This window comes from Triticum dicoccoides, chromosome 7B (assembly GCF_002162155.2).
Source record: "Triticum dicoccoides isolate Atlit2015 ecotype Zavitan chromosome 7B, WEW_v2.0, whole genome shotgun sequence".
Classification (NCBI taxonomy): domain Eukaryota; kingdom Viridiplantae; phylum Streptophyta; class Magnoliopsida; order Poales; family Poaceae; genus Triticum; species Triticum dicoccoides.
Genome location: NC_041393.1, coordinates 61,176,894 through 61,187,548, shown reverse-complemented (window position 1 = coordinate 61,187,548; position 10,655 = coordinate 61,176,894). Strand labels below are relative to the sequence as shown.

Here is a 10,655-nt window from a genome sequence, read left to right as displayed (position 1 = left end):
TTTTGAAATAGGATCCGTTCGAGAGTTGCAAGGAAGAAGTTAACCGGACGACACCATGAAAAGGTGAGTTGACTCTCCTTCAGTTCAGATCTTGGGATGCCCATACTATCCAGTGTTCTGACAAAGGGCATGTGGGGGCTTCCGGTGGTGGTGTCGAGGTGTTCCTAACGGCTTGGTCCAAAAGTCGCGTCTAGACTATTTTAGTCCTTAGACGTGGGATTGATGTAGGCTGCAGAATCGTTTTATTTAATACTGCATTGGCAGGGTTTTGAACTCAAGACCTCTTGGCTCTGATACCATATTGAATTCATGCTCCAGGCAACTCATCCAAAAATCCGAATTGATGGAGAGAGGTGGGCAATATATTTCAACATCTCGGTCAGACTGCAGGTGGGACGAGCTTGGTGTTCCAAGCTCAGATTAAGCACTTGAACTTCAGTGAGATTCAGTCCAGGCGTAAGAAGTCTATTGAGAAGTGAAAGACTGCCAATCATGAGATGCAGCGTCTCGAGGAGAGCCCGGGTTTCTTTCCGGTGGTATGCCCAGAACATGAAATATTCCTGGATACTGAAAGTTTATATTTAATTGGCATAAAATAGCCTAATCGATGTCCCCATGGATGTCCCACAAAAACCCCAACCCGACTTGACAGACCCGGCCCACTGCCGACCCCATGGATGTCCCACAAAAACCCCAACCCGACTCTTGCTCGGAACCCCAGCTCGCTCACTCTCATCTCTCGCTCCGCCCTCTCCTCTTTCCTCTTTGATTCCGATCAAATCTAGCGCAATGTTGAGCTCCGATAGCAACTTCGGCTCCGACCTCGACGTCGAGGAGGAGCTGGCCCTCCGCATTGCCTTGGAGTGGTCCAAGGTGGACAATGGGGGCAGCTCCGGATCTGCGCCGTTGCCGCTCCCGCATTAGCACAGCGCGGACGCCGGAGCTGACCCCTCTCGGCCCGCACGCAGCTCCGCTAGGGCAGCACAGTCCGCTCCGCCCCCGCGCCGTCCCCTTCCCTCGTCGGTCGCTGCTCTGCGCGGACAGTGGTGGGTGCTAGTGCGTGTATTGTTGGCCCGCACGCACACTCCGGAATCGAAGGTGCACCGTCCGACGTGAGAGATAGCAGGCAAGCGAGAGGGATGTGGCGGAGCAGTCCGTGCGTCGCCACCACAAGATGTCAGCGGAGGCCGACGAGGACGAGCGGCTCCTCATTTGGGTCTACTGTCGGTCGCTGACGACGCGGAGACGAACGCTCGCCGCCTACAACAGAAGAACGTGAAAGGTGCCCTGTCTTGCCATAGAGCAGTCGAAGCGCGAGGCTAAGGAGGCAGCGGCTGAGGCGGCTCGGTGGCCAAGTTTAAGCAACAGCAGGATAGGACTATCCGCCGGATGAAGGGGCAGATCGTCCTCTACGACTCCTCGTCCGACGATAACGACCAGAGTTCCACCTCCTTCGACGACGACCAAGATCCTCCACCAGCCGCGGATGCCTACGGCTACGCCAGCGATCGGAAGGACAAAGGTCTAGCGAGGAAGTGGTGAAGACGCTTCTCCTCCTATATATATTATCATATTTTAGTTGAAATTAAGAACTTGTTTGACGATGAACTCCAATGATCTTTTGAATAATGTACAGTTCGTTTATGTGCATTTCATTGTCTGTTTAATGCTTTCGCTGTGCGTTCTTTGATCACCTAGAGTAGCTCATCAGGTTCCATACGTAGTATGGATATAGGATGCTAGATATGAGGTACACGTATGTGGAGAGAAAAATTTAAGACGTGACCAGTCAGTTCCTGCAGACGCATTTGAGCGTGTCCGCAGGCGTTTGAGTGACCAGATTTGCCGCTGTAAATGCTCTCATCCTCTGTGGTTGTTTCATTTGATGCGCACTCATTTCTCCAGGAAAAAAATGGATGCGCACTCACCCTTGCACTGTGTCATCTTTCCTCGTCGAGAGTTCACCCTGTCTGCTCTTTATTTTGTCCAGCTTGGCGGCAGCGCCATGGCTTCTTTGAAACTTGATCTAAGCGATTTCTTCGCACGTACCACGACTAAACTGTGTATGGAATTCCGAAGCTCTTCCTTGTCAATGGCCTTGCTATTCTGTTTGGGGTTATGATGGAAGTGTAGTTAGAATAAGTAAATGTTTTTTTTCGAAAAAACTTCCATTCTATGCATCTTTAATCATGGCAGTACAACGAATACTAGAAATAAAAATTACATCCAGATTCGTAGACCATCTAGCGACGACTACAAGCACCGAAGCGAGCTGAAGGCGCGCCGCCATCATCGCCCCTCCATCGCCGGAGCCGGACACAACTTGTTATAGCAGACAGTCGGGAAGTCGTCGTGCTAAGGCCCCATAGGACCAGCACCCCAGAACAGCAACTGTCGCTAATGAAAAATAACGTAGATCGGAAGGATCCAAACCGAAGACACACAAACGTAGACGAACAATGACGAGATCCGAGCAAATCCACCAAAGATAGATCTGTCGGAGACACACCTTCACACGCCCACCAACGATGCTAGACGCACTGTCGGAACGGGTGCTAGGCGGGGAGACCTTTATTCCATTTTCAGGAAGACGCCGTCGTCTCGCCTTCCTAAGTAGGACACAAACCCTAACAAGATTGAAAAAACGATTAAAAACGAAGCCCTCTCGCCGGCCCTTGGCAGGATCCACCGCACCTCCATGGCCCTAGGGCGACCGGAGACGAGGCGGACCTGCGCCGGCGCCGGTGAGAGGCACGAACCTTAACTTTCTTTAGAATAAGCAAATGTTACAAGACAGTCGGCATGAATTACAACACACACATCTGATAATTCGTCAATACTGTCCGCTTTTTATTTGTAGATGTTTTTTTAGAGTACGCAATCGCATACCTTAGCTTTATAGAAGGCAGAAAGATATTACAAGATAATGACAAGACGGAGCAGGGTGCTGGCTTCAGCTCCACAGATCGGACCAGCCTACCTAAAGCTCCACTCCTACACACTATAACACTACTACTCATAAAACACACTCGCTCCATGACCACCAGCCCTCTCCCACATGCGAAGCTCATCAAAGATTTGAGAAGCGAACCTATCCACCATGGCCAGAGGAATCCTTGGGCCAAATACCCTACTGTTGCCATTCTTCCATAAATGTCAGCATATGAGCATGGCAAAGGAGTCAAAGCCCTTTTTGTTCGCCTTCGGGATCCGCTTTCGAGCCACCATCCACCATTGTTGCAATGAATCTTCCATCGTTGGCACCAAGGCAAGCTCAATTCTGGCCTGAGCAAAACAGTTGTGCCAGATCTGTCGAGCAAACGCGCACCGAAGTAGAATAAGATCCACTGTGTCCTCTTGATCGCAAATGAAGCAAGCCGAGTTTGTAGATGTTGTCATCATGGTAGATTGTGGCGCTGAGACCTTCTCAGTCCTGTGTTTCCATCTTTGGGGTCATTGACACGAGATAGCTAGGCTCTGTGGTGACTGGTTCAGGTGCTTCCTTATCAGCGGTTATTAATCAATTAGAAACTTATGCCTGCTTGTCATCAGAATGCAATTTGGTTTTCTGGTCTATTTGTAGGCTTGACATTGTCGACTGAAGCACAATCATTGCTCAAAAAAGCTGTGGGGTTATTTCCATCCTTTCAACCGCGAAAGAACTATATACCACTTCCGCCGATGAACCAGGGAGGATCAGCAGGCTGGCAACGAGGAGTTCAACTTCCCAGACCACCAGCTCCTGACACCTAGTTGCAATATTTCGCGGTCCAGGCACTGAGTGCTCAAAATTGGATCTGTTGCTGCATGGACATTTCAGAAAACACAAAATAAGAGGAAAAAAGAAATGATTTATCTTCTTGATAACAAAAATATATACAAAATTCATGTTTCTAGCAAATTTCGATCAGCCAAAGCACTGCTTGATCCATGCTATGAGAGCATCTACATCTGCATATGACAAATATGACCCCTCCTACGTCCGCGGACGAGAGGGGCGGTCACCCCTCATTTTGAGTCTGGTGCAACCAAGTACCTCAAATCCATACTACACATGCAACACAAAAACTACACAGTACTACATAGGTAAACCTAGCCTCCTACTACTTGTGGTCGGATGCATTTTGTGGTCTATTTTGAGGGCACTCTCTCTCATATTTTGGGTATGTTTGTGGATGCATTTATGTATGTGTACGTGCAGTTGATCCATGCTTCTCTTTATGATACAATACCATTGTTTATAATTATGGTTAAAACACGAATTATGTTGTCATTAACACCAAAGACAATTAAGGGCATAAATGCCCTTTCAATCTCCCCTATTTTGGCATTGATGACAACACAATTTAACGATATAAAAATATTATGATAAGCTCCTCATCATGTTTCTAATGACAATAAATAAGAGCTCCACTAACTTTGTGCCATATTGTAAATGTTGCATTTGAATACAGAAGGCACACCAGTGGAGAGACACTCCCCCCATTTCATTACAACCCAATATATGTGCAAGTGAACAAAGATGAAGCATGAAACACTCACTTGCAATAATTTATAGTTGGGTATATCAAAAGAGATAGACAATTAACTAACCCCAACCGCAAATGCATTTATTACCAACAAACCAATAAGAGTAGTACTCCCTCCGTCCCAAAATTCATGTCGCGGCCCCAGTTCATTGGCGAATTTGCAGAACAACCCTCGCAATTGGAAAAGTCTGACAAACAGACACCTCCGCCACATCTTCCTCCGCTTGTCCCCCGCACGATTGCCAGGGGCCGGCGCCGGCCAGCCACGATTCCGTACGGGCGTCGCCGCCGCCGCCGCCCAGACCCGCTCTGCCGTCGCCCAGACCTGCTCTGTCGTCGCCCAGATCTGCGCCGCCGCCCAAAACTGCTCTCCCGCGTGTCCTCGATCTCCCGCTGCTGCTTCTCCTCAAGCTCCGGCGATTGCTTCTCCTTGAGCTCTGGCTGCTGCTTCTCCTCGAGCTCCCGTTGTTGCTTATCCTCGAGCTCCCGCCGATGGAGCTCTGCTGTCTCCCGTGCTTCTCCCGTGCCCGAGCTACTGCTGCTGCTGCTCCTCTGCACTCTGAAGATACAGAGTAAATTCAATCAAATTCACTGTTAATTTTGGAGCAAATCAAAATAAGACAAGATTGCTGGGATGTTTGTTCGCTTCGGCCGTGCTCAAATCTCATATGCCAACCAGAGTTTGCTCCAGTTCCTCCTAGACATCAAAATAGTGAACCGATGGCCAATTTTATTGAAATTCACACTCTATCTTAATTTATCAATTGGGTAACTGCACAATTGTGTCTACTGCTGCTTCGGACACTGTGAGAATCTTAATTTATCATGTGCACATAGGCCACGGCCAGACGCAAATCTGTGAATATGGAAGAGCAACTAATATATGGATTAAAGATACTCTGCTTTCTTTTTGGTTAGTTGCCCTGTTTCATTTCTTTCTAAAACAGTGTCTATCTTTAGGTTCTAGCACATCTAAGTAATGTGGCCAGTGTCAAGTAAGCAACAAACAAAGATAATTCTGTTCAATTTCAAATTCAGTAGCACAAGCATAACCTCTACAGATGTTGAGATAAACAATTGGTGTGAACGAAATAATTTCAGAAAAAACATCACATAATGTACTGCATATTCAACTCAAAATTTAACTGAAAATGTACTGAAGATTTAACTGAAATCCAGTGCAAATTAGTGAAAAAAATTCAGTACAAACCATACACTCCACAAAATTCAGTAGATGTGCTGTTGTAGAACTGTTCCCGCTTGTGATGTCTTGGAAATTTATTCAGAAGTTTGCCATGTCGTACTCTGATTAATTGAGTTGAGAGAAAATGATGCATATTCCATGAGTAAATGCCAAGATCCAAGATACTTACATGCATGCCTTCTTGGCTGTAGTTCCTTTTCCTTTCTTTAATTTGTTCAGATTGTAAATAAAGAGAGCATGATTGTAAAAAAAGAATAGGTAGTTATCTGACTGAATCTAAGAATAGGTAGTTAGGTAAAAAAATAGGTAGTTTACTTTAAATGAATCAGTTTACTGAATTAAGTGCCTGGTGTATATGAATTGAAAAATAAATTCAGTTTACTGATTTTGGAGTAAACTGAATTTTATGTGCATAGCAGCCTTTCTTTGCCAACTGAGTGAATTTTGAGATAGTACAAATCTTACTAACATGTCGGATTTGGGTTGCCTATGTGTCCTGGATGTACTAGTACTCATCTTTTTAAAAACTTAACAAAGTTCATGATTCAGAAATTCCAATGGTTCAGAACTTAAGTGATTCACAACATGATTTAGTAACAAGGTTCATAACTTAAATGTTGTCTCCAACTTAAATTCAGTAACAAGGGAGAGGAAAAAACCTTTTGCTGCTGCTGGAGGAGAACGGAGGAGGGCGGTTGCTTGGTTGCAGAACGTGACCACAGTCACGACGTTGGGCGTTGTTTCGTTAGCAGTTCATGGGATCGGATGACCAAGGGTGCACATCATATGCCTGTGAAGATCAGCAAGCAAGTGGTGTGGTCAAACGAATTGGTGATGAAGTAGGGCATACATACAAGTTGCACAAAATGTTCAGAATCAACAACCCAAAGGATACATACAGAACTTTGCAAGTTGCAACTGAAAGGGCCAGGCCACCCAAGCAACTGCAAGTGTTCTGCTGCATCACCGAACAGCAAGACAGTCACCAAATCTCCAGGCCCGTACTGCTGCAACTGCAACTGCAACTTCAAATTTTTCAGTTTTACTCAAATTTCAGTCAAACATTACAGTTTGGGGACAACTTGGGGACAGTTTGGATCCTCACCTTTTCTCTGTCGTCGCGGGCAGTGCTGGTTGCTGGGCGGCGAAGGCGGGGATGGTTGCTGCTGCCGACGGAGGAAAGTGGAGAACTTCTGCCGACTCCAGGGAGGTGCGCGGGGGAGCGAGATGGACGAGGTTGGCGGCGAGGTGAAGGAACTGGCGGGGACCGGCTTCGTGGTCTACGACGGCCAGCTGGCGAGGAGGTGGTTGACGACGGGAAGGGCCAGCTCCAGCTCGCCAAGCTCGGGAAAGGCCGCTGCCGCCGGAGAGCAGATCGAAACAAAAATCGAGCCTTCTCCTTCCCGTGATTCACCATGGGGAACGAATAAGGGAACAAGGAGAGGGAAGCGCGGTGGAGGCGTGGGGCGGGGGCGGGGGAGCTTCGGCGACGCGCGGTGGAGCCGAGCAGGGGACCTCCGGCGTGGGGGAACCCAGCAGGGGACCTTCGGCGCGCAGGGGAGACGAGCGAGGGAGACGACCAGGGAGTGCGGGTTGTGTCGGGAATTCGCTGAGGGGATTTTCATAAAAGTGCCACTGCGACATGTTTTTCGGGACGGAGGGAGTACATACTAAAACAAATGTTTAAACGATCAGAAGCTCACAAGAAACAACAAATATAAGAGCTTGTGCCTACCCATAGATTAACCCGATAAGACCTAATAGAACCCACTTAAACAATGTACTGATTAGAAGAAATTTATCACTTGGTGGGCTTACTTAAGTTTGTTTGCACATAAGCTTTTACCCAAGCAAAAAGCACTTTATACATGCAGAAACACACGCTACAGTTATCAGATAACCTGATGCATTAGGTAAGCCTATACTCCAAACTTGAGTTTGCAAACTAATAATAACATTTGCTCTGACTAACTAATAATAACATTTGCTCTGAATTTCCAGTAATGGAAACGTGTTGCAGTGTGCATTTGTATGTGACCATTGTCTGCTATGATTCATGGTCTATAATAACCATTTACGGTCTCGATTGTTTTGATAAGAGAACAGTACTATTCTGATTTTAGTTAGTTTCTCTTTCCTACTGATGGAACAGAAATAGTACACTTGAATTTAACTGCTTAATTAAGTGATAAATCAGTAGTACTAAGTGAAGGATCAATGTGTGCGTGTGTCCTCTACAAGGTATGAAAACATGAAATAACTTCCGCATGCTAAATGATAATCAACATCTCAAAGCAAAAAAGGAACGACTGCTCTTACAAAAGGGGTCAATAGATGCCAGGGAAAAAATATCTAAAAACATGAAAATCGACATCATACAAGCTCGATGGATACCATCTAGTTTCGGTTGGGAGGCGGAGTAGTTGACAATTTTATCTTTTCAACTGTTTCATGCACCAGGGCAAGGCTCTCTTCAAATAAACTGAATCTTGAACTTGGATTCATGCCTTCAAGCGATGCATGTGCCACGGTGATTGAAAGAATGGTCTCTAAAGATTCAGAATTAAGGTCATAGGTGTAAACCTTCTTCTGAAACTTGTCGCAGATTTTGTGCATGCTAGTAGCGATGAGGATCTTCTTCGTTGACATGCTAGTGCCTGTAGAACCAATAACTCTCACAACCTTGGGCTGACGTAAATCTGTTGCCACACGCCCTAACAAAGAAATGCGATGATTCAGTGACCAAGCACAAGAGCTACGATCCGGCAATTTCCATATCTCCAGAACGCAACCACCATTACGATTATATCGAAGGTCTCGGACCATACACGGTTGGTTATCCATCTGCACTAGGTGCTCTCCTAATGTCCCGGGGCAGAAGGGGACAAACTCTGGACCTGATGCTGACAATGGTGTGGATGAGTACATTTCTGATGTCCAGAACGGTGGTGGCCCAACAAAACTGAAGGTCTCCTCCGCAAGAGAAAATGATATCACAGCAGCTCTTGGCTTTTTGGAGAACAAAGAAGGCTGGACCAACCAGTGCAGGTGTCCATTTGCAAACACAGGTGGTAGACTGAAGAATGCCGCATTATTAACAGCAGCACCTGCAAACCTGCACAATCCAAAGGGTATTCCTCCAGTAGGCGGCCTCCAGCAATCCCCATAACCACTTCCATGTGTGTATACCTCACACCTTACGGACTCATTGTCATGGCGTGACCCTTTGATCAGTCTGACCACTTTGTACTTTCTTGTCCTGGCATCAAATCCCAGCCCGGTAGATGTACACCTGACCAAGTAACGGAAAGGTGGCAGACGTGTTACTGCTCGTGTGGCAGCATTGCAGATGTAGTAAGCTGGCGCAACAGCATCAAACAGAAGGGTGAGGCCATGGCACGGCGCTGGCATGACAACCTGCATCGAGTTGCCGCAGGCAGAGTCAAGGGTGAACAGCAGGTCATCTTTGGGGCCTGAGGGGGAGCATGAGAACACCTCTGTGGAGCCGGGTCTTGATGTGGGTGAGACAAACAGTAGCTTCGGCGGTGCTATCTTGGGGGTCGCCATGTGGAGATTGCAGAACTGCTCAGTGGAGAAGAACATAGCCCAGGAGCGGCAGACGGCCCGGAAGCGGAGTATGGATTTGACAGGGAGCCGCAGTAGCACCTCCATGATTATCTCATCCGGGAGCGAACCACCACCGGAAAATGCAGCCTTCTTCCTCTGGTTGCAAGCAGAGGATGGCATGGTAATGGCAATATTCCCCTCTCCTTTTGAGATTAACGCATGATATTGGCAATCTTCCTCTCTTTTTCTGCTACACATGATCTGCTTACCCAAACTCGAAGCAGTCAGTTGGTCTGCAATAAAATCAACACGCGGACCTTAGCCTACTGCTAGTGAACCTCCCCGATGCAGATATTTGATAAAACATTTAAGTAAATAATCATAGAAACTGACTCTTTTCTCGCGGGCAGTAATTCTTAACTTAAATCGACCTTGAATAAGACGGATCTAGTGTTGCCCACAGCTAAGGAAAGAAAAGACGACGAGATCTGGTAGTGTTTTTCCTCTGCGCGCGAGATCTGGTAGTTGACGAGAATGAACAAGAGGACTTGCGTGCTTACCTCGGCAAGCAGGATGAATCGCTTCCGGATGGACCTTCAATCTCGCAGCTCCTTCAACTGGAGCTAAGGGTTTGGCGTTGAAAGACTCGATTTTTTTTTCTAGCTGGGATTGAGGAACAGAGAATTTCCCGGCGGGAGACGATGGTAAAGCTACCATCGAGACGGCGTAGGGATTTTTTTGCTAGCTTTTTTCTTTTTGAGACACTTTTTATTGCTAGCTGGTCCTCAAAACCGGCAAGGCCAGGACTGCGAGACACCTACGCTGGGCCGACCACCCAAATTCAGTTTGGGCTCGCGATACTTCTTCCCGAGGCTGTACTTCGGTTATAACAATTTTTTCGTTCGGTTTGCTCAGTTTTTTTTTTGTAAAAAACTATGATTAGACTTATCTAAAAAATCTGAACAAATTTGTCTGATTTATTTGGAACACGTAAAAGGTGTGCCAAATATTTTAAGAAAAAGTTCATCGTGCATTTATTAAAAAGTAGAATGTATTCTAGAAAAACATGTATTTGAAAAACATTTGGTGCATTTAAAATAATGTTCACCATATATATCATCCAGAAGTGTTTAAAAACAATAAGGCCAGGAAAAAAAGGGAACAAATGAAAAGAGAAAATATATTACAACAACAAAGAAACCAAAATAGAAAACCGCAACAAAAAACCAAAATAAAAAAGGGCTACAAGAGGACAGTGGATTTTAAAAATATGCATTTGGTCATCTAACCTCGTTGTTTGTTGTAAATACGGTGCTTTCTACCGTATCCGGACGTATACCCTACATGTGTGGCAT

The 10,655-nt window shown here is 46.3% G+C and overlaps 1 protein-coding gene across 6 annotated transcripts; it reads right to left on the bottom strand.

Moving 5' to 3' along the window:
* Positions 1-4,404: 4,404 nt before the first annotated feature.
* LOC119337803 (putative F-box/kelch-repeat protein At1g12870) lies at positions 4,405-10,040 on the bottom strand. Of its 6 annotated transcripts, none has more exons than XM_037610011.1 (5): positions 9,861-10,040; positions 6,839-9,593; positions 6,633-6,752; positions 5,740-6,523; positions 4,405-5,088 (listed from the first exon to the last, which is right to left on the bottom strand). In XM_037610011.1, exons 1-2 carry the CDS (start codon positions 10,015-10,017, stop codon positions 8,131-8,133), a joined length of 1,620 nt encoding a protein of 539 aa, XP_037465908.1. In that variant the 5' UTR covers positions 10,018-10,040; the 3' UTR covers positions 4,405-5,088; positions 5,740-6,523; positions 6,633-6,752; positions 6,839-8,130. The 6 variants fall into 6 exon arrangements, with proteins under 6 accessions (XP_037465908.1, XP_037465907.1, XP_037465909.1 ...); XM_037610010.1 differs by having other exon boundaries at positions 4,405-5,834; positions 6,393-6,523; XM_037610012.1 differs by having other exon boundaries at positions 4,405-6,523; positions 6,633-6,758.
* Positions 10,041-10,655: the final 615 nt, after the last annotated feature.